Genomic DNA, 24,337 nt, shown 5'->3' on the forward strand with positions numbered 1-24,337 from the left:
TAAATGTTATTAAAGTTTTATATCATATTATCATATTATATTAGTAGTAGCAAAATAGGCCTGAGAAAATGGCAACTGGGTGTCTGTTTAATGCTATGCAGACGATACACAGCTTTATCTTTAAGGGTGCTTTCACACCTGCCCTGTTTGGTTCGGTTCAGTCAAACTCAAGTTCATTTGCCCCCCAAAGTGCAGTTCATTTGGGAAGGTGTGAACACAGCAATTGCACTTGAATGCGCACCAAAATTAAGAGGTGATCTGGGTCCAGTTAAAAATGAACTCTGATACAGTTTATTTGTGGTGAGAACGTGTTCCGACCTCGATCCAATCCAACTGCAGTCACATTAAACATTGTTTGGGTTAAACATGAGCATGTTACAGTCCTGGAGGATTATTAATGTGCACCTCCTCCTGTACTGCCTTAATATGCACATTCAGCACATCCACTGCACCAAAACATTGTTTTCTAGTTGGAGCCACGCCTCGTTTTCAAACTGTATGGTTTGACTAAAATGAACAATGACAGCAATATAGTCCACAATGACCAGCGCTAAAATCAACCTGCGTAGTTGTCCCTCCATTGTGACATTAGTAAGTGTCACATTTATCTTGCAAGTGTACTCTTCTTCAACGTTTTGTTTACTTCCTGGATTTTTCCCACATGGAAATTCTGACCAATCAAGAGCAGCTTTCTCGCACAAGGCATTTGATCTGGTCCACTTGTAAATGCTGCCGTGAGAACACGAACCAGCTCTAGGCAATTATCCAACTTTGGAACAAAATTAGTCCCCTAACACCCTAAATGTCACCTGTTGATGTAAGCCTCCTCACATGTTGTAGTTGTTTTGATGCTGTAGCTATGAACCAAGATTTCTTCTATTGTACATCTGAGCAGGGACAAAACAACAAGCATCTGGACCTGATCACAAGCACTGTAGTCCACATTAACTGTGTCACATACAAGTATTTTACCTTTGAAGACATTTTGCCAAAGTGATACAGAAAATATACAATGTTATTACCAGCAGTCTTGGCTTGATATTCTCCTTTCCACCCTGCAAAAGAAAACTCTTTGTGACCTGAAAATTGTTCGAAATTCTGCAGCAGATCTGCTCACAGAGCCCTGAGATCATCTCAAAGGTCCATATGCTGTTTTTCAAATCTGTAAACACCTGGGTGCACTGAATGTCAGACATGCTTTTAAGATATTGGACCCTTAGATCCACGGGCAGAGACCTTTCAGCTGTACCATGTGTGAGATGTGTGCACTATGGGGAGGCTTTTTAGTTTTTATCATTGGTACCTGTGGAACAGTTTTCCAGTGGACCTGAGGGCATCGGTCTGTGGACAGTATTTCTGTATAGTTTATTCTCTATTTTCTCTAGCGACAGGCCTCTAAGAATCCTTGGTGTTTTTCTTTCATTTTAGCTGTAACATCACAGATTGATTTGATTTTCCTAATATAACTGCATTACTGCAATCGGTGAAGCGGGTCATAAGAAATGTGGATATAAAATAATAATAATAATGAAAAAATAACATGTAGTACTTTGTTCTCCACCTCTGGCCTTAGCTGCCTTGTCTCAAGATAGTCCACACAGCAGTCGGTCGAGTCACAGCATGCCCCCAGTGCTGAGGGACCTTTTTTCATAACAATACGATGGATTTTCACACCACTTCTAAATCCAGACCGAGCTAAAGAATGGCGTTTTATATATAGTTTTCATCTCACAGGCAAACAACAAAATAACTCTTGGACTGAAAAATAAACTCGTCTTTGTGATTCGATCTGCCCACTTTGAGTCCCTTCCTGTGTGTGTATATGTGTGTGTAAGGATCTTTAGGAGCACAGGTGATTTTAGAGTTTTATACAAGTCTCACTTATAGATATAGACGTTTCACTGTCATCTCAAACTCGCCAGCTTTATTAGCTCTGTTTGGTGAAGAGTTTGTGGCTCCACTTTTGCAGTTTGTTCACACTTTCATGCCACTATGACACAGATAAACAATTCAAATATAAAATGCAAAGGCACGGATGTCACTGGGTTACATCAGTTTTACTGAAATCCTCAAAAGTTTTGAGATGCAGGGTTTGTGCGACACATCAGTGTAATGCTCTCAAAGTGATTTATAACGCTTGTCTCTTCTTGCTAGCCCGCATTGATCCAGGGAACCCCCGATGGGCTTCCTGAGGAGCATCAATACAGAGGAGACAAATGTTTTTATTTTGCTAATCATCTTCTCATTCTCTTTTAAAATGATTCCTCAAAGGCAACACAGAGAACATAAAGGCACGAGAGACAAAGGCTGGTCATCAAAAGCAGCACTTCGGGGTATGTGTAACCCAGATTTCTTTTCAACTCTGATCATTACAAAATTTCTCTGGAGGTCACATTTTTGTTCCTCAACAAACTTTATTTACAAACTTATTAACAAAGATACATAAAGAATAAAATGATGTAACATAACAGAATAATAAAATAGGGCTGGTAGGCCAGTGATGTCACCTGAAGTTGTTTTAAGAGACAAACTGGTGTTAAAGGGCAAACATTAAAAAAGGGGTGACTCATTACATCATAAAAGACATTGTGTGTGTGGTGTGTGGGAGACATAACCTTCAGTACACAGTAGCAGAGTATAGTTTTCAGTAGCCAGTAACATTTCACAGGAGAAAAACAGCCATCAAAGGAATATTTCAGTTTCATTTTACGACATGCACGCCAAACTCCCAGCACCTGCTCATCACAGATGAGCACCTGCAGCTCCAAGGCCACAAATCTTAATGGCAAAAACATCACATTTTAATAGGCCTTATTTCACAGAAGACATTTTGACATGTCACAGTAGGAAAGCACAGGTGTAAATAATCAAATTAATGACTGGATTCCATTTAGCTGCTTCACTTTAAGGTACTGAGCATGCTGGGTTGCTGTCACACTGTCTTACTGGGACGTGTAAAGAGAACAGGGGGTCATTAATGTCATTATTAACGCCTGTGCTTTTCATATTATGACAGGCAAAAATGAAATATCTGTTTAACACTGGTGGAGGAATGCACTAAGTCACAAGCATTACCATGTAAACCATATTTTAACACAAGCACTTGACCGCAAAACATAAATAGCATAAAAATCTCTCTGTACAAGTAACAATAGAATTTTTTTAAGATGGATTATGAATTATACAGACACATGCAGTAAATAAATTGGCACTGGTTTGGTGCATAAATGTAAAGTAAGACATCATGATTCAATTTTTCATATAGACTGAATCCCAAAGTTTGTTTGCAGTAACTTCCAGGTAGAAAACCCTTGCGTTATGTACATAAAATCAAATGGCACTAAGCAAATGCTGCCTCAACTGATTGGTTTTTAGCCACCTAAAAAATCAATATCAGTTTAAGTGTATGCTATATTAAGAATATTTTCACCGGCTTTACCTTGACTTTAGACAGCCCCAGATGGGGAACTGAAGCCATTATTTTAAAGCCAGCAGACTCTATTGACAACAACAGTAATTTTACTTCGCAGAACACAGAAGTTGCTGGTCCACCACTGTCTCGATCAGTTATGCCGGGTTCACACTACACGACATCTTTGTCTGTTCCGACCATCACTATGTCTGATCAGGTGATTGTGGAGTCATAAAATCGTGCCGTGACTTGACCGACAGACATGACAGACCACACGTTGGTTCACACCAATTATCCCTGGTCGTCTTTTACGACATGTGTGATGTCATCAGGTTAGTCTTGTCCTATTTTTATTATTATTGCTATTATTTCAGTCACCGTGGCTGTTCATTTGCCCGCCAAAATGTTACTATAGTAACATAAAACGCACCACCAGATGGCAGGAGCTATATTTGAAGAACCACACGCAAATTATACAAGTCACTGAATCCTCCACAACAAGTTCCTCCAAATGTTTCACAATAAAAGCCTGTTTTGAAAATCAAGGGATTATTTCAGCCAAAATTATATGGGGCTTTTAATTTTAAACAGATACAGGAAGTGTTGAGTTTGAAAGACAGCACGATGCATTAACTTTAACAAGGCAAACAGGAGCAGATTAAAAGTAAAAAATACAACAAACACGGACTTTGACCTGAGAGAGCAGTGTTCGCATCCTATAAGTTTCTGAAGCCAAACCTAACCACGTGTTTTTGTTGCCTAAACCCAGCCATGTGCGTTTGTTGTTGAAGGGAAAAAAAAAACGGCAATTTGCGGTGTTGTACTGACATAGTGCGTTTTTGTTTTTTTGTTAAAGAGACCGTATGTAAATGGGGAGAGACGCCTATGAAAACAGAAGTATATTTTGAAAGAAGACAATGCATGTAACAGGCAGAACTTGACATGGTGTCCCAGAACATCACCAATCAACGCACCCTGGGTACCTTGCACACCGTATGTGGACGTGGAAATCAATATGTGACGAGGTCGGAGTGAGAATGTGTTGGCAGTTGTGGTAAGTAAAATTCCTGCCTCTATTTTTTAATTTTATCACTTTATATCCTCCATTATAAAGAAATAACAATTTTTTGCTAGCTTGATGCTAATAGCAGTACTCACCTGGTTGCTAAAGTGCCTCTGCTGTTTCATGCCAGTATTTTTCCTTTTTTATTCTGACCTGGTAACGTCCCCAGAGGAAATATTAATAAAGCTGGGGTGTTGTAGACATACAGTTGTCCATGGCAGCAGATTGCTCTGTGTTTCTATTGGTCAAAGTGACAGTTGTGACGGGAGAAGTCGTGAACGAAAAGAAAATCAAACACGCTAGACTTTCTGTCAGGATGTCGTGAGGCATCCCAGACGTGGCATCGGTTGTCGTCTACTTTGTCACACTACATGAGATAAAACGATGGATTATCGCGCACGACACTCACTGTTGTTCACGATCCAAGCCAGCAATGTAAGACACTGCGTAATCGGGCTGATATGGAGAAGTGGAGAACAAATAATCCAAATATCATGTTTACTTACACTGATATTAATTTTTTTAGTTTAGCTATATACATTACAGTCACGGCTGAAAATGGTGACAGAAATAAACGAGTCTGCCAATTGTCCATATCGCCACAATTGAAATCAATGGCCGGTTGTCTACCTGGAAGTGATTGTTGTTAGCCCAGTGTCACTGTGATTCAGTCTATACATCATGAAAACATTGCTACACTTGTATGCATGTGTTGCATTGATATCCCAGCATTTAATTTTTTTGTACAGCACATTTTGTATGTTACTGTATTTAGATGAGGCGCTGAACATTTTATAAATCATGTTCAGGGCTAACCGGCTGCATGTGCCCAACAAATTCTACATTTTATCATCATGGCATCTTCCCCGTCCTGTCACCCATTTTATGAAGACATCGTAAGGCACAGCTTTATCATGGTGGTCGTAAATATGCCAGCCCTTCATCTCAGTCTTCTCCTTGGCCGAGTTCCAGTCAGGAATGATCATTTTAATGGCCTCACGTCTTCCTTAAGGATATGTGTGTGGGGAGCTTGATAAGGGAGCAGCTGCTGATGGAAATCCTCACATTCTGGGTTGTTTTCAGTATTAAAAGCACCCCTGAAGCTGGTGAAAATCTAATGTATTCATCTCTCTCTCTCCCTCGTCTCAGCGGCTCTAATGATCTTTGTGCAGCTGCATTCTCTCCTTCTCCACTTGGAGGCGTTCTCTCTCAATCTGCAGTCTGCCAGCCTCAAATTTGAAGAACTGCAGCCTCTCTTTCTCCAGCTGCAGTCTCTCCTTCTCCAGTTTTAGCCTCTCTGTCTCCAGATTCACTACTGGCATCCAGCCTTGACTTTCTTTCTCTCTCTCCCTCTGCCCATCCTGGGTGGAGGATAAAGAAGGCGTGGAGGACGAGGGCGGGCCTTGTTGTGGTGGTAGGTTTAAGGAGGAGTCAGAATGCTCTGAATGACTGAGGAGCAGAAGCCTCAGCCTCTCCCTCTCCACCTGTAACCTCTCCCTCTCCAGCTGCAGTCTCTCCCTCTCCACCTCCATCTGACGAAGTCGCTCCTTCTCCACCACCAGCCGCTCTTTCTCCACTGCCAGGCGTTCGGTTTCCACAGCCAGGCGCTGTTTTTCCAGCTCTAATCGCTGTTTCTCAACAACAACCAGAAAACCCGTCCCCGTGTTGTCATGATTGTTCAGAGCACCCAGAGCATGGGCAGGCATCCCCATCATGCCACCAGCGAGGGGCAGGTCTCTGTTGGTGGTAGAAGTTGGGGCCTTGGAGGAGCTGAGCATGTCCAAGTCGTGGGAGTAAACATCACCAACGTGCCCCTCACCGCGTGACTCAATGTCACTGAGGAGGGAGGGGATATCATCTTCATCTATTTCTCCGTCTCCTATATCACCATCACCATCCAGCTAGAGGGAGAGTGTGACATCATTAAAGGAGCACTCCACTGATTTTACATAGAAAGTTGGCTCATCATGAGAAGTGCTGCTACTCAGCCTGTGAACAGCTGTATAATGAAGCTCTGGCTCTCCAAAGTCTGAGAAAATAACCCTGGTGAAAGAAGATGAAAGGTGCAATCAAGCTGCATTATGGGAAATGTAGGATCCAGCATTTTTGGAGCTTGACCCATAGAGACAAAAAGTCAGGATATCTAGGCGTCTACAGCTTTGATTTTCCTTGTCTAGACAAGTAAAGTGGGATTTATACTTGTGCGTCAGCTCTATGCAGAGTCTACACCGTAGCCTATGCACATGACCTCTGCTGTTGTGAGCATTTATACCTGTGCCGTGGTGTGTCTGTGTCACTCTGCAGTTACACCTCCAGAACACTAGTTGGCAGCAGGGTTTCTCTGAAGTGCTGTCAAGTTAAGTTGATTCAAAATGCACGTTAAATATGGGAAAAGCGACACACACACTTGTGTTCTGCTGGACACATTTTTCCCACAAATACAAAATGCTAATGTTATTAGCACAAGCCGATGGCATTTTACATTGTATAAATTAGCCTAGTAATGAGTGGAGATTTCCTCTACCCATATGAAGCCAGGATAAATCACACACAAGACTTAAAATGCTATTTTGTGGAGGCTTCATTGTCTTCACTATTTATTGTTTCTTATCTGAAATTAAAATAAATAAAAGCTTTGTTTCCACTGAGGCAAATGGTTTCAGCTTACAAAAAAAGACATGAGGTCTGTGTCGCTGCAATGTGTAGTTACATTTCTGGGGAGATGCAGGTCAATAGGCAATAGCCCAGGGTACACATAGGCCTCAAACTGACACACACTGTAGGTACAACATTGATTCGATGCAGAAGTATAAATCCCATTTAATGTTACACAGTTCTTAAACTAACATCACTAAATACAACTGTAAGATTTTCTGTGTTAGCGCCTCAGGTTGGCTCTTACAGAGCTCAGTTTCCTCAGTGATTTACATAGCTAAACAATGTGACTCAAAATTACTTCTATAATTCCTACAGATTGTCTGGCTGATACTATTAAGAATTTTAATAGACTGGACCCAGGTTAATAACCCTGTTAAGAAATAGGGTGGAAGATTTTTTAGGAAGTAATTGTGGAAGGCTGTAACCACACTGTGAACAGATGACAGTTTTATCTGAGAGCAGATCTTAATGCAATCACCAAAATGTAGCATTTAAATGTCAAGTTTAAATTAAATCCCAATGAAATAACACGTCTATTAATCTTATTTGATCTCTACTGTGTGAACCTACATGAGCCCAATCAAAAGGCAGGATATAGGAGAGCCACTTGAGCTACATTATGTGCTGGTATAATTGCTGTGATATGTTATATAACTACCTCTGCTGATGAGGATATTAATTAAGCTAATTAACACATTAGAAAATACTTGCATGTCCATAAACTTGTCTTAACCTGAGCAGTGTTAATGTGTATCAAAAAGCATGAAGGTGTTTCAGGAAATTATTTTGTCCTCATTTACATGTTAATGTATTTAATAGGCTCTAAGGTTTAATCAGAATATCTAATCAAAGGTAACTGTACACACACACACACACACACACACACACACACACACACACACACACACACACACACACACACACACACACACACACACACAGGTGCTACTGTGACACTATGATGCAGATGAAGACTTTCTGTCACTTACTCTGTATTCACTGACATCGTCCTCCATCTTCACACCCAGCGGAGCCATCATGGCCTGCCCACTCGGCTCACCAAGACCCGTCAGCTCCGGCCAGTCACAGTGGCAATCCTTCGAGAGCCCCGAGAGGTCAAGCAGCTGGTCACATCCCGATCCCAGAGAAGCTGCCTCATGCTCAGGGGAGGACTGATCGTACTCAGTCTTCAGGGGCACAGACGAGGATGAGGCGGAGGAGAGGGAGAGCTCAGCCCGGAGCTGTTTTCTCTTAATGAGTGCACGCCAGTCCAGGTAACGACGCTTCACCTGCACAGGAGATCAGGAGGGAAAGTGTCTGAGGTGTTATGAGTAAAAAAAAATATATATGTATATATATAAAAGTATGATTTGAACATATAAATAAACACACCTCGGCAGCAGTGCGAAGCTCTCCCTCCCCCAGTGCATTAACACTCCGTGCCACCTCCTCCCATGCCTGTCTCTTCAGCTCATTAATGGCTGTGTTCTGTTCACACAGGAGAGAAAAACATTTAGATGGTTTTATTCTAACAAGTCTAACATGGCCTTTCATGAAGAAGGTGCAGCGTTGTGGGAAGTGACAATGTACTTGTAGGTCTGTAGGAGAGTGTGAGCAAATGCAGGGTCCTGTCAAAATAACAGAAATGCCAGTTTTCCATTAAACATAGCAAAGCTGCCATGTCTGTAGGAGTAAATTCTTCTCTCGTGCAGCCAGGAGGATCATTTTTGAGGCCAGTATCGAAATTTGAGATTTTTCCCCGCCCATGAATATTAAAAAATGTATATTTAACAAGGAACCCTTCATTTTTTAAGTTGTTTTGTTTGTTTGTTTGCCCATTTTTTAAAGGAACTGTGACCAAGATGAGCACTGAGCTGGACATCATCCAGTTGGAAAACAGACTGCATCAGTGCTCTCTGGTGGACAGTGGAGATAATGGAGATACTGCTTTATTTTTAAACATATTTTGGGATTTCTGCGCTGCACTTTTGCTCTGCCAACATACGCAAGACCCAGATGATTGATTGGTCATGGATGACTCTTTCTGACTCATAATGTGTTCATCTTTAGATGTGACTTGATTTTGGACGAGCATGTCAGTTAATTGTGCCCACTCTTTTTCCTTAACCCGCTGGGGACTGAGGGGTCTCGGATTACTGTGATACTTTTGGCACCCTCTGATGTTGTAAAATTTGATCGAATGTAAGCAGTATTTTCAGAGTTACGTGACTTTTTTGTACTCAGCACAAGTTCAGCTACAATAACTACTACTATATTCTACTATGTAGAATGTATTTTGTGATTATAAAAAGTAAGGGATCCCTTTTCTTGTTATGGATTAAACTGACAATCTCAGACTTTATGGATATTTCATATTGGGAACCGAGAGGAGAGGAGAGGAGAGGAGAGGAGGAAATCCACACCTGCTGTCTGGAAAACAACACATCCGTCCTCTTGTGGATCTCCCTGATGAGAGTCTGTGTTTCTCTCACACTGTAGTTGCTCTTCCTCTTCCTCTTCAGATGCTTCACCTGCAGGAAATCCAGCTTGACGGCGAGAAGGAGGGCAGACAGAAACCCCAGAGATACAGAGAGAGAAACAGAGACGAGGAGAGAAAACTTTGGGGGAGACAAGGGAGGTGTAGGTATGGAGGGAGCAATAGAAAAAATCAAAGGTATGACAAGAGAGAGGGACAATGGAAACGGGGATAAAAAGAGAGATCGATCACAAATCAAAGGGGGGACTCAGTCCTCGGATAGAGGGAAGAGTGGGTGTGTCTTGTAAAGGTTAGTTCATTTGCAGCAGTGTAGCTCTCCTTCACAAGCACAGGGGTTTTCATCAGGGAGGAATCCCTCAGTGGCTCCAGAAGTCCCGGTGTAATTTTCCACCTGGGAGCCTGATCCCAGCTACAGATGCCGGCTCAGTGTAATGGCATGTGAGGCTTGAATTTGTGGAAAAGAAGTGTGTGAAGTTGCAGAGCTCACACCTGGTTGGCTGGAGGATTAAAAGCCTTCTTTTTCTTCCCCTGTGGAGGCTTCTGCCTTGATGAGGCCCTGATTCGATGTAGCTAAGGCCACAGAATATTAAGGCAAGACATGCAAGGTTTTCCCACCTTTATTCCTCAGCCTGCACTGCTGCCAGGTGAGCGAAGGGCTCTGCAGTTTTCCTGTAAAACAGAGAATCAATTTGAACCTGAACTTTTGTTGGGTATGCATTTTTTATTTCTCCTAGCTATTTGGGATCAGTAGGACCCAATAAGTATAAAAAATTAAACATTGTCAATGATAATAAGTCCCAATGTCCTCAAAGGAGATGACAATTAAGTCCCAAATAAGTACTTCCTAATTCCTAATTGTCTTAGCTTGTTGCTGTTGCTAAAATTGCTCAAATTTGTTGCCATATCAAACTACAAACATTTCTAATCATATATAAACAGGTTTCAACCATAAAATGTGATCAGGTTTTGGACTTTGTCCACTTTTATGTCGGGGATCAGCTGCAGACTGACTTGGCAGAGATGGCACAAACTAGATGGCACAAAGGAGTATCCACAAATGCGGACAACAGGTCTACGTCAAGAAGAATTAAGTATAAGGTCAAGTAAACCCAAAATGTGATGTCCTCATATGAGGACACAGGGTTTCAGGAGGATATCACCCCATATCACGAATATGTCTCAGAGAGCTTTATAGTGTGCACAACGTTGGCCACCCTCTAGCCTTGGATCCTCAATTTGAAAAAGGAAGATAAAGAAATCAAACAAAACTTCACTGTAAAAAGAGGAAACTACAAAGAAGGGATAGCCTACTACTTTGAGGACGGACTTGAAATAGGCGTCTTAGTGAAGTATTGTACAGTATGGACAGAAAAAAGGCAGAAATACACTATGAAGAAACACAATAACAATATTAAGTAAATACAGTTTAAATATCATATTACAGAAAAATAAAGTGCAGTAACTTAGTTTCTCACTTTCTTTTTGATGATAAATTCAACACTTTTATCAGTCTTGGGATGTAGAAACACCATAAAGCTGAGGCTTTTTTAGGGGAATGCTCTCTTAAGATATTTCATCATGTTACATTTTGAATCAGGAATCTCTAATGAACAAAACCGATTTTGAGGTTGTGAATGAGCATATGCTGACAGTCGTCACCAGTGAAATGCTGCTGGGTTTTTTTCAGTTTTCTCTGAAGCACATTACTATAAGCAGATTATATCGAATAATTGCTACAGGAAAATATTCATAAGTGTATACAGGGAGGTTAATTGTAAGCATATTTGACATGCATGCTTTCTGTTACCCTACACATAGACAAAATACCCATAATCAGTGTGTGCTTCTGTGATATCCTCCATCTGCCACATATTTCTAGTTACAAATAACGTTTTTTTCGAGGGAAAAATACGCCGTGAGACAGACGAGCACACCACAATTTTATCACCACAGTCCGAAATGTAACGCTTGTGTAATGCATGTCCTCTGGTCCTCCGATAAAACGTTATCTTTGATTTAACACGTTATTTTAAAGCGAACTCACCTTACGCACACAGATGTACCGCAATCAAAACAGCATCGTAGAGGTATAATTTTAATGCTGCGTTCATGTGTAGCTCGGGAATTCAAAACTCTAACGTCCACGCTCTACTACAGCTGTGCCCATTGGATATAATTATTTGTAACAGAAAAATGAACCAAGCAATACAAGTATTTGTTGTCTTTTGATGACGCAACACATCGCTATACATGTTTAAGTCTATCCAAGACTTCTCTTTAAGTCTATTTAGGATTTTCAAGGATTATAGCTAACTAAAGATGTTATTTATTTACTTTTTAAAGCAGAAAGCTTGACATACAACATCTTTACATACGACAGGCTGCATTAAATTCGTATTTTCTCTTGGGTATCCGAAAGCAGTCATATTTATTAAAACCACAGCACGCTTTTATCGTTTTTACAATATTCCTGCGAGTATATGAAGGCATCGTTAGTTGCGCACCGTTTCGACCGCTCCTATTGGTCAATCCCCCACCGCGCCCACTTATGACGACATCAAATCTCGCCGGGCTCTTCCGGGTGTATTCACTGCTTTCAGATCCTCAAAGTAAACACAGTAGTTTTATTAGCAGTCCTCAGTTGTACACCGATGTGGTGCTCCACCGTGAAAGCCGCAAACCCCTCAGATATGACAGAGTTTTGTTTCCAGTTACATGCTAACGCGCGATGCTAACGTTAGCTTACTAAACTTGTGAGCAGCCGGGAGTTGTGGTGGAGTTTCTTCAGGTGAGCAGACGGAGGTGAGGGGGAGGAGATGGGCTCTGTCCGCTGGGCTTTCCGGTGCGGCTCGTGGACACCGAGCAGGTCTGACTGGCTGTTTGCTGCTCGCTGTGTCCAGCAGGAGGAGAAAGACAGAATCGGACAGTTTGTGTTTGCTAAGGATGCTAAGTCAGCCATGGTGAGTCTGACTGAAAGTTAACTTCACTTGACACCCAGCACAGCGTGTCAAATTAAGATATTTATGTGTAATACACTGTCTGTCTGTGTCTCTGCTACCACATCAGGCTGGCAGGTTGATGCTGAGGAGGTTTGTGTGTGAGAGGATGGGGATCCCCTGGTCAGAGATCCGACTGGAGCGATCACCCAGAGGGAAACCTTACCTGGCAACACCACTGAAGGTCCATACCATGATGTGTTTCTTTAATCTAAAGTGTTTATGTAAAGAATAAAAACATAAAGTTATGTGGGCTTGAACAAAGTTTGGATGCACAGCTTGAGTTTGCCCACCAGTGGCTCAGTGGTCATTGTCAAAAGACAGAGATAAAGTCCTTTAATTTACTAGTTGATGACTTAAATGACAGTATTTTAGATGGGTTGTCACCAGAACAGGTACTTTGCACATATGGGGTCTTACAGCACACACACAGAAAAGCAAAAACAAATGGAAGGAGAGACACACAGCTGTAAAACAATCCTAACACTAATGATAGCATAACATCACCATTATTATTGCACCTATAGCAAATAAAAAATGTAGTAGTTCCTTGCTGGCCATGATTTTTATCATATCATCTTGTCTTGTTGTCGGCGTTTAGGTCAGTCCAAATTCAGGCCCCGAACCCCCGTCCTGGAGTTTCAACCTGTCCCACCAGGGGGACTACACTGTGCTTGCTGCGGAGCAGGGGCTGCAGGTGGGAGTGGATATCATGAAGACCACTATGCCAGGTGAATACTGAGAGTAACAGGTGAAGCAGAATTAACAGTATCAACCAAGATGGGTGCATACATTGAGATCTGCACACTGCCACACACAGATAAGGACAATGGAGGATGAATGATTTCCTCCACAATCTTTAGTTGTATGTAGAAAAAAAGCACAAAGCTTGCTTCAGGCACACCGACAGAGCCAAGGATATTTAGTTGTAATTGGCTGTTCCTCTTCTTCAGGTAATGTTGTTGCTACCTCCTGTAATGCAGTAGTTTCTAGCATTCAAACATGCCTGCATTAAAGTAATGATGTTGAAGATTGCCATGTAAATGTACATCAGTTAGGTCACTATGTGCTGTTGAATTAGGCAGCACAATGTTAGTTTGAGCCCGCTCATGTATTGCAACATTTATATATTTGCACTCTGGGAAAAGATGCAGTATTAAGTTACTCCTAATGCAAAGGGAATATTTCCTACAGCTGCAGCTTCACATTTAAAGCATTTAACTGCTGAGTCACGAGTTGACTTTTATTATGAAGTAATCCCAAGGTAAGAAATGCAATATAAGCTTAGCACTCACCACATTTGTTCATCAAGAAATGCATTAACAAACAAGACAGTTACCATTTTGGTCATTTGTTGACAGTAGATTAGGATAAACTGTATTTATTACCACCAAATCAACCAGGACTGAAATCTTAAACACTGCCACTTTAATCATGATGCTACTGTCTGAATCATGGCAATAACTTAAAGGTCAAACTACCAAATTTTGTGTCAGTTGTACCTCACACTTTTGATAATTAATCTATGGCAGCCAGATCTGTAAACACAGTGTGTATTCTTGTATTCTCCAAGTCGACCACAAGAGGCCACTGTTGCCTTGTATATCTAAAGATCTAAGCCAAGCCTGCCTGTGTGTGTGCATTCAGTTGCATTCACATCTGTGATGTTTTTGAAACACACTGATCTCAGAAATGGAGTATGTTTGGATAACCTTGGGATCACTTGTTTCCATCTCTGTCGTACATCCCTCACCTCATTTTGCTTTCCCTCCGTCTCTGTCTCCTTCCCTTCCCTTCTGTCTTTGTCTCCATCCTCCTTCCTCTCTCCTCCTCCTCCTCCTCCTCCACCATCTTTGGCCCTCACACCTCCCCTCCCCTCCCTCCTCCTCTCCCTCCAGGTAGCAGCTCTGTGCCTGAGTTTTTCCGCATCATGACTCGTCAGTTTACAGAGTACGAGTGGAGTGTCATCCAATCAGCTGGTTCGGAGCAACAGCAGCTTGCCGCGTTCTACCGCCACTGGGTAACCATGGCAACCATACTACCTTGTCGTCACATTGCATTGGTGCTGGCCCCAGGGGCGGCGTGGAGCCTGTGTGTGTGTGTGTGTGTGTGTGTGTGTGTGTGAGTGTGTGTGTGTGAGAGAGAGAGAGAGAGAGAGAGAGAAAGAAATATAGGGAGAAAATAATATTGGCTCATTCTGTCCTTCTCTATCTCTGCATTTCATCCTCACTGATACACAAAAGTCCTTTCTTTCTTCCCCCTCTCTCAGTTTTTGTTCTTTCTTTCCCTTATGTATTTTCTTTCTTGTAGACACACACACACACACACACACACACACAGATGGACAGCGACAGAAATGGTGTTGCTAAGTAAAGATGTTGTGAGATTGAGAGGGTGGCACAGAGACGTCAAGCTCTGATATCATCGCCACACTGTTGACTAATGGCAGAGTTCGACCGTTGCCATAGCAATTAGCCTTGTAATACTGTTATTGTGGTTCATTGGCTGCCGAGCAGGGTTGGTTTTGGCCGAACGCACACACACAAAACGTCGCTCTTTTGTATACACACTGTTGTTCATGTGTGCATAGATTCCCATCTGCTGTGGTCTTAAGTTATTGTGCTGCTGAGCCAAAATACACCACATCACACACACAAACACACAGAATCACAGAAAGACTGTCCTCAGTTTTGTCAGCCATACAAATATCCTTCATTTTCCTTATGTGCTGATCATTTTCTGCGTGTCACTGATCCAAGTTTCCTCCCTTGTCTACTAAGGCCTTGAAGGAGAGCTTCATCAAAGCCATCGGCACGGGTCTGGGCTTCAACCTGCAGAGGGTGGAGTTTCATCTGTCCTCTGAACCGCTCACACAGAAATGTGTGCTGCGCCAGACCAAGATGCATCTAGATGAGGAAGAAGAGGAGGACTGGACATTTGAAGTGAGTCTGTTTGAAGACAGGTGTGAAGAGTCAGAAGGGCCAAAAATCTACCCTATCAAGATTTCTAAAAAGCTAGACGTTGTGTGTCACATGACAGGTTTCAAAGAAAACAGACTGAAGTAAGGTTCAAGACTGCTTTAATTCTCGGATTTAAAAAAAAAAAAGGGTATACAAATATTCCAAAGAGATCACTGACACGACACCATGTCCCAACAGGTTGTGTTGTGTTTGCAGCAGCCTGCAGTGCTTTATACAGATCAGTTGCCAGATGGTTATCTCTTACCATCTTATTTCCTGTGACTTCCACTAATGTCATAGTTCGTTTAAGATTCTGTAGATTTTAGTCACATTTTCTGTTAATTTGGCTCCTTCTCACCGTACATTGTACATGGACGAGAAAAGCTTTCTTCAAGCGAAATGTTGATTTGAGCACAAATTAAAGGAATAGTTAAGCATTTTGGGAAACATGCTCAATTGCTCTTTTTTTTAAAGAATAAGATGAGAAGAAATGTACCATTCTTATATATGTCTGTTCAACATGACGCCAAAACAAGGAGGCCGTTAGCTTAGCTTAGCATACAGACCTGAAACAGGTGTCCAGAGGTGATAACATCTGTCTTCCAGCACCTTAAATCTAACTAATTAACACATCATATCTCATTTGAGTGGTCTCGGCTGGTCTCAACTGGTTGCCTGGCAACCTCACGGTTACAAGTCACTGCGCCCAGCCATGATACAGTCCCACACCAGTGCGTAGGTTTCATTATAACACTGGGGGAACACGTATGAAACAGGGGTTTGGGGATCCTCCACCAAAAATATTTGGCGCATCAAACACTTGATTTCCTGCATTCTGGAAAATTTCTATGCACTAATTTGTGCTTTTTCTGCATCAGTTGACATTGAATTTCACAAAATTAAACATATTTACACCATCATCTGCTACTTTCATGTTTTTACTAGGGGTGGACAAATGCACGTTTTAAATACATAGGGGGAGGGGGCGGGGAGTGGGGGGGGGTCCCCTTGTCCACCCTCTTTCCAAAATCTGCACCTGTGCCCTCACATAACCACAACATGTCATTTCTACAGTCCCCTTGGCGAGAAAGTTTGAACAAAAATGGACAAAATGTTGAACTGTTCCCAGGAAAAAAGAGTTTTTCTACTAGCAAACGTCAAATTTTAGTATAGTATCATCTGATGTGTAGCAAAAATGATTTTACATAATCATATTGGAGAATTTTTTAAGAGCACTTGCTTCCAAATGTAAAGATATATTGTCAGGTTGAATACCATAGCTGGGCTTTCTACGATAAGGAAAAATTAGTTTGATGCAGCCTTTTGGAAATCAATTAGGTTAAAAGCAGCTGTGCCGTGGGGTCCTCCATGCTCCGATCCCCAGTGGCTCCCCGCCTTGAAAGCATCAGCAAAGAGAATCACAGGTGGTCTTGCAGAGAAATACACACAACTGTGATTGTGATTGTGACAGGGGGGCTCTCAAGTGGCCCTCCAGCCCTCCTAACACCGTGACAAGAGTCTGCGGAGTGCAGCTCTCTGTCACAGTCGAAGAATCATCTGTTGCCATCTATTTCCTATTTCACCTCCTCTTTTCTGCTCTTCTACCCCTCTTCTTGCCTCACCTCTGTCCCCCGTCCTCTCCACTTCTCCCTTTGACGTTGTCTCTTCTCTTTCTCTCCTCACTTTCTGTCTGCATTTTGATGCACCCCCCCAGTACGTATTTTTCCTCTCTACTCCCCCTCCCCCCGTCCTCCTCTTGCTCTCTCCTCCATGCCCAGTGGCAGCAGGATTAACAAGTGACTGCTAAAAGGTTACCACTGGTTTGAAAAGCCTGGTGTTACGTCTCCTCCCCTCTTCATCCCTCTCGGATTTATGGAAGCTTAATGCTGTTTTTGTGTCCTCACACCGGGGAAAAACACCTCACTTATATCAGTCACAGATACATGTTAATGCACATGTCCTTTTTTAATTACAGACAGTAAGGCAAAGTGAAGTCACAGCAGCAAACAGGATGTAGAATTTCTTCAGGTATAGAGGATGAAGACATACAAGTTGTAACAAGAATTAGTGAAGCAAAGAGAAATGTAGAGAAAAGAGAATGCTATTATTTTACTCTTAACATGAAACACTCCCCAGGCTGTTGGTTTGGGCAAAACATCTGAAGACATTAAATTTAGCTTTAGGTGTTTGGGTTGATATTTTTAGACCATTTCTATTTATAATGACAATAGCCATAATTTGCAGCCAAAATTCCCCATAAATACCAGTTTTACCGTATTATACATAAAAAGTTCACTTCGACAACATCTATATAACTGAGCAAAAGTCAAAGAGTTTAATGAATGCACATATCAATCAGCCACAGCATCAAAAACACTGACAGGTGAAGTGAAGAAGATTGATCATCTCATTACAATGCAGTGGTCTGCTGGGAAACCTCGGCCCTGGCTTCATGTGAATGCCTGCTACCTCTCTCGGTGACGGCTTCCCAGCTCCGAACAGTAGCTGGGAACACGCTGGCTTATTAACATGAAATTAGCTTGGCTCATTATTAGCTGATAACTAGCTGCGGGTGCTGTTAACCAAAAATGGCTTTATTGCAGTCTTCACCACAAAACAAGAAACATGGCCTTCTCATGAGGTTGAACAGTAGCCCTGAGCTTATCTTGACACCATTAATTCGGCTGACTATCATCACTCTTTGCTGCCAGCCGTCTCCACCATGATAGTCGGAGAGAGCTGTCACACCCTCACAGGTTACCAACAAGGCCACCGTCCTTAAAGCGGAAAAAGGGTGAGCTGGCAACACAATGCTGACGCTTATTTTCACCAGGAAAAAACAGGCTTAAAACCTTTTTAACAAAATGTACTTACTGGAAAAACTGAACATCTGACTCCTTAGAGGGTCTTTTACAACCAAAGGCTGAACAAGAGTTTTTGAGGCAACCAAAACGTTTCAGTTAACTTTCATGAACTGAAAACTCACTGAAATGAAGGACACGTCACACCCTCACAGGTTACCCACAAAGCCACCGCCCTGAAAGGGAAAAAAAAGAGTGAGCCGAAACGCTCCACCCACCCAAACACTGTTGCGGACCAAGTATACCCCATCATGCCTCCCCAACCTCCACCGCAAGATCTCTGTAATGGTTTTTGGGTGGGTGGTGCATGTAAAGTAGCATCCACATGAATGCCAGGACCAGAGATTTCTCAGCAGAACACTGGACTCTAACGAGATGGTCAATTTTATGTACTTCACCTGTCAGTGGTTTTAATGTTGTCGCTGGTCAGTGTATATTCTTGCTATCTATGGAATAACTTAAAGCTGTTGGCAAAATTAAAGAATAAAAGGTAGAAATGTGTGTGATATTATTGAAACACTAGTATGGTTGGAAAAATATTGAAGTAAATAACTACAGAATGCCCCAGCTGACGTCATTAATTAAGACTGGCAATGACAAATACACCAATTCCTTCAATTTGCTTTCAACTCAACAGTAATAAACTTTAATTTTGCATCACAATCTATGCATAAAAAGACAAAATAAGACAAGCTAATATTAGACTCCAAAATAAAATAAAGTTATGTAAATGAGTGTACAAAACAAAATCTCATATATAAGATGTTTAATCCTGTAAAAAGTCATGTATTCATCACGTACAGGCATTCTAGACTCAGAGGAGCTGCTCCTCTCTCTGTACGTCCTCAAGAACAGCAACACTCATCATCATTTGTGATCAGCGAATGATTGCAGCGACCCCAAGAGGTCAAACGAACTCGAACTGAATCGATTTTGTTCGGATTTGTCTCATATACAAATTGACACACTCAGAGCTCTAAGTGTTAACAGAGATGAGAGGAGCGGCAGTGCTACTGACCTCGTGTCTTCTGGCTCACTGTATGCTGATTGGTTAGATCACAGAGCATCTATGAGACTTATTACTTCCTGCTGACCTCTGGTGATGTCACCGCTGCGGCCTCTCGAGAGCAACTGAGGGACACGATAACACACGGTGAACACAGACTGTGACAAAGTGTTTACATTTAAAGTTACGTTCGTGGTGATATTTCTCTCCCCTTTCCCTTTTCCGTTAAGCTGCTTTCTATGCTTCTTTTACTCCCTGTCTACACACACATACACACCAACACTTGTTACTGCCATGCCATTAATGTCCAAGCATATTTGGAGTAGCAGTGACAGAGTGGACAAAATTCCAAATCCATGTGAATATAGCATCCAATAACATCATTAGCATGTTTCATGTTAAAGTAGATAAGCCAACAGGGAGAATCAAATCTGCATAGATTCACATAAGCGAGGCTGGAAAACTGAATCTGATTTTGCCACACGTATTAATCATACATGCCATAGAATGGATTCATATCTTTGAGCTAGGCATTTACATTTTTCAGTGTATGCATGTATGCTGGATGTTTCCTTGTGTTACCGGCACTGTTATTGCTCGGGAAGCGACGTGTGACTTGTGAATGCAGCGGTTATCTTACTCGCTCCTCATAGAAATCATGCAAACAAATGCTAAATATTTACATGACGCATGCAGGGTGAGTGTGGACGTCTGATAAGGATGCGCATGTTCATTATTTGTCATGTGGTATCTGCTCTATTTTATGTGGTATTTATAAGTACTTGCTCTGAATGTGAATGAGTGTAAAGACGATCTTTTAGTATGATATGCGGGCTATATATATGCATATGTGGTAACATGTACATGTGTGTGTTTCTGCAGGAGAGCTTGCTGGATGCTGACCATCACGTTGCTGTAGCACTGGGACCATCCAACACAGCAGGCGCTGCAGTAAGGATACATGACATTTACAGCTGCTCTCATAGAGAATGATTTTTCTCAGGATGTGTGATTAAAGGGACATTTTTAGAAGTTACTGAAATGTGTCATTAGCAGCTGTAACACTACATAGTTCTCTGTGTGTCTCTAAAACCTGGAAGAAGACGTGCTCAAAGAGTAACTTGACATCAGGCTGCGTTTACTGCTTTCTCTGGTAAAGAGTTTCAAGTCTGTTGTACCTGTAACCACACCCAACAGTGATGTCACAGTGTACTGACACATTGTGGAATACACTGGTACATCACTGCAAAAAATGAAATCACTGGTGGCAGGGATGTTGCTAGGTAGGGGTGTAAATCACCAGCTTCATCACGATACGATATTATATCGATTTGTTTGGATGATGATACAATGTTTGCCGATATCACAAAGTCTGTCACGATAAGATTTTGATTCAACTCGATCCAGGTCCATGATGACCTGATGATGCTTCACTATCCAGGGGATGCACTTTGTTGAAAAACTATTTTAAAGGAGCTATATGTAAGAAATCTAAAGCAAATAGTCGTAAAATCCTCTTTTTATGTGTCACAGAGACTAAGGAATAATGTTCATATAACATACTGATCTCACCGACAACAATAGTACAGCCAGAATATTTGCATTTAAAAAACATTTTTCCAGTTCGCAAATCATGTTTATGTTTTGAATTTGTGTTTTGACCTGTTGCGCCACCCACCGCCGTCTACCAGTCATGCAGTCAGAGTCTCAGCATCAGTTACAGTTACGACTGAGCTACAGCAGCACAGCAAGCAGCATTAGCAGTGTCCCGGTACATAACATTAGCAGCCGGCTCCTCCTCAGCTGTATCCCGGCAGCAGCGTTAGCAGCAGAGGAGCCGGACTTGCTCGAACGGTCTGCTGGAAAACCGAAGATCAAGGACGCAGTGACATGGCCCTGCCACGGCAGCCGCCCGTGGACAAACAAATCAGTCTCCAGTGTGCCGCTGTCCAGCAACTTCAAATCTGTAGGGGAGGAGGGGCGGACACGACTCGCGGTAACCGTTTTGGCCACATTCTTACATACAGCACCTTTAATCCACGACTGTCATTTTCCGTATCTCTGCTTTATCCCGTGTTGTTCATAGTCTCCATTAATGAAAGGAAAACATAAAAACTATTCTCAGAAAGAAAGAGAAGAAGCATTTTTATAAAAATGTTTAACAATTACATTTATACAGTAGCTTCATTACATTTTTATGGATTATCATGTAATATCACATTTGATTTACTTGATAGTGGGTAGATGATTTCGATGTTGTCTATAATCCCCTCAAGATGTGACATTTGTCTTTAATTACTAATCTTTAGTTGCTGCTCTATTAGAAACTCCACTCTATTTCAGTCATTACAGACTCTTCTTGTTCTTTTTTCTCAGCCTCTCCGTCCATCTCTTCCTCCTCCCACCTCATTTACACTGCTGTCGTTCACCGACCTCATCGCCTCGGCCTCACCTCTGACAGAGGAAGACCCCGCCTGCTGGGACGGTTTCAAGATGAAGGCTGAAGCTCCACAGAGACAAAGAGAAACGCACACGTCCAAATAAACACCTGTCTAACACTGACACTCTCCTTCCACACACACACACACCTTTCATAAGTGCCGACAAAGAGACACTGACACTGAAGCTGCTTTCTTATTCAACACAAGTCCAGTCAAGTCAAGTTTATTTATAGAACCAAAGATCACAGGTTTGTCTCAGAGGACTTCAGAATCCATACAGCATATGACACCTCTGATCTTTAGAGCCTCGGTTCAGATGAAGAAAAACTTCACACAAAAAAACCCTCTACATACTGGATACACACACACGCATGATTACAATGCAGTACATGCAAACATTTAATGTCGGTCAGTAGATTGATCTTGTGAATTGTAATAACTTCCTGTGTAATTTCAGAATACACGTTGTCCAAGATTCTGCATTGAGCTCCTTTTTATTGATCCTTGTATAACCAACAGCCATCAAACAATACATTTGACTGAAAGAAATCTGCAATATACCATGTACATGATGTATAATATGTAATATACTCATTCATAGCTAATTCACAGGCTGTTTCAGAGATGAATAGATGATGGTTAATTAACCATATTTACTTTTTTTCAGTCAAATCCCTGTGTGGATCTGATCAAATTAAGAGTTAGACTAAGGGACAATGTCTGCGCAGGGTGTTAATGACAGAAACATTTTTTACTTGAGGAAATAATTCTGTCACCGTCTCTGACTCTCTGTGCAATGCAGAGCAACATATAAAGATTTTGATAAACAATGTACTCGTATATTTGTGATCTTTTCAGTCTTGCTCTCGCTCTCCTTTCTAGGTCCTGTCGCCTTCTAGACTTTGGCCCAATTCCAAGCCGGCCCCTAAAGACTCAAGCCCTGAACCCTCACTGACTTAACTGACGTCAGCTGTAAGTGATTGAGTGTGAGAGTCTGAAAAGGCTCCGGATGCTACAAATAGGAATGGGACAGCACTTATCCCCCTCTCTACAAAATGTTGTTAACATTGGCGGCTCTGGGCGTGATCATTTATCGGTTTTTGTCATCATATATTCCACACACAAAGAATATCTATCTATCTATCTGTCTATCTATCTATCTATCTATCTATCTATCCTTTGTGTGTGGAATATAACCACTGGTATTCCTCTGACTTCATGTGTGTTTATGTACCATCTTAAATCCTTGTTAATGTAATGTTTCATTGTTTATCTATCTGTTTTTTTGCTCTCCTTCCATAACGTTAACGTTTGCATATCTGCCGGCTGTGTTACTTCCGGTGTTCCGAGGGCAACCCCTGTATTTGACGTCACAACGCGTCATGTGGGTAATTTCCTTACCGTAAGTCCGCATTGATGCTGACCTACGGTAAGGGGGCATAAAGGGCTCGCTCACTGACTCACTGACTTGACGATTTGACAATGGGACAGCCCTCACGCACTCACGCACTTCACATGAACGCGCCTCTAAGTCACTGAGTCTGTAAGGGATCGGATTGGAATTGGGCCATAGTCAGCTACATGTGCACAGAGCTCGGTAATAATTAGGGATCAAGCCTCAAGAGGGCAGAGCCTTATTGAGTTTATTGCTATTGTTCGTTGTCTTCTGCCATGACTCAAATTTTGGTGAGCTGGAATGAGCTAGAAACATGAAACTTGGCTGTAATTAAAACTCAAAAACGCAATTTTGGAAGGCCATGCCCCTCACACTGTAGCTGAGATTGACTTGGAATTTGGCACAGATATTCAGCTCAATGTGTTCTACAAAAAGCCTCTTGGACATAAAAGTCCACCATGATGAATTCTGTGCTAATTTGCATAATATAAAAAATGAATAGACTTTTGCGAATCTCATTTCCACTGTAAATGAGCAAGATTGGTCAAAAAACATGGCCGCCAGCGATAAATATCTCTGACTCTCTCTCATATATTCATTTTCTCCTTCCTGTCTTCCTCCTTATCGCCTCCATTTTAATTGAGGACATTTAGTCATCCATCGTGTCCTCTGTCTCTTTGTCTTCGCAGTTCACCTCTGCTCTACCCTTCTCTCTTAAGGACAGCTCCTAGGTCTGGTGTCAGTCTGCGTGGCATTACTGATATCACAACTTATAATCATGAGCTTTCTTCCCTGCACACACACAGAAGCAAATGACAAATAAGAGGTCAAGTTACGAGTATGTGCAGTCTGGTACGTGCCATGTGCCATGTTTGTGACTTGACACACCTCCCCTGCTCACCCCCTGAGGTGAACAGATACATAAACAGAGTGGCTGCTGCAGAGCGTTCGTCTTGTTACAGTAATTATTTTAGAGTAATGGCTGCATAGTGAAACCCAGAAGTTGTCTACCAAAACTAAAACTACATTATTGTGTATTATGTTTCT

The 24,337-nt window shown here is 41.9% G+C and overlaps 2 protein-coding genes across 2 annotated transcripts; one reads left to right on the plus strand and one right to left on the minus strand.

Moving 5' to 3' along the window:
* Positions 1-2,450: 2,450 nt before the first annotated feature.
* Positions 2,451-11,461, minus strand: msantd4 (Myb/SANT-like DNA-binding domain containing 4 with coiled-coils). Its single transcript, XM_049575905.1, has 5 exons — positions 11,458-11,461; positions 9,557-9,876; positions 8,526-8,621; positions 8,123-8,422; positions 2,451-6,376 (listed from the first exon to the last, which is right to left on the minus strand). Exons 1-5 carry the CDS (start codon positions 11,459-11,461, stop codon positions 5,630-5,632), a joined length of 1,467 nt encoding a protein of 488 aa, XP_049431862.1. The 3' UTR covers positions 2,451-5,629.
* Positions 11,462-12,197: 736 nt separating this feature from the next.
* aasdhppt (aminoadipate-semialdehyde dehydrogenase-phosphopantetheinyl transferase) lies at positions 12,198-23,071 on the plus strand. Its single transcript, XM_049577142.1, has 7 exons — positions 12,198-12,590; positions 12,697-12,810; positions 13,228-13,357; positions 14,525-14,646; positions 15,407-15,568; positions 20,336-20,404; positions 21,830-23,071. The coding sequence occupies exons 1-7, from the start codon at positions 12,447-12,449 to the stop codon at positions 21,995-21,997; spliced, it is 909 nt and encodes a 302-aa protein (XP_049433099.1). The 5' UTR covers positions 12,198-12,446; the 3' UTR covers positions 21,998-23,071.
* Positions 23,072-24,337: the final 1,266 nt, after the last annotated feature.

Source organism: Epinephelus fuscoguttatus, linkage group LG5 (genome assembly GCF_011397635.1).
Source record: "Epinephelus fuscoguttatus linkage group LG5, E.fuscoguttatus.final_Chr_v1".
NCBI lineage: Eukaryota > Metazoa > Chordata > Actinopteri > Perciformes > Serranidae > Epinephelus > Epinephelus fuscoguttatus.

Excerpts from the sequence above, each read along its gene's own strand:
- aasdhppt (XM_049577142.1), top strand. The coding sequence starts at position 12,447 with ATGGGCTCTGTCCGCTGGGCTTTCCGGTGCGGCTCGTGGACACCGAGC. Across the intron at positions 15,569-20,335 it reads AGGAGGACTGGACATTTGAA|GAGAGCTTGCTGGATGCTGA; the intron begins GTGAGTCTGTTT and ends GTGTTTCTGCAG. Across the intron at positions 20,405-21,829 it reads CCAACACAGCAGGCGCTGCA|CCTCTCCGTCCATCTCTTCC; the intron begins GTAAGGATACAT and ends CTTTTTTCTCAG.
- msantd4 (XM_049575905.1), bottom strand. Across the intron at positions 8,622-9,556 it reads TGTTGTTTTCCAGACAGCAG|AACACAGCCATTAATGAGCT; the intron begins GTGTGGATTTCC and ends CTGTGTGAACAG. Across the intron at positions 6,377-8,122 it reads ACGATGTCAGTGAATACAGA|CTGGATGGTGATGGTGATAT; the intron begins GTAAGTGACAGA and ends CTCTCCCTCTAG.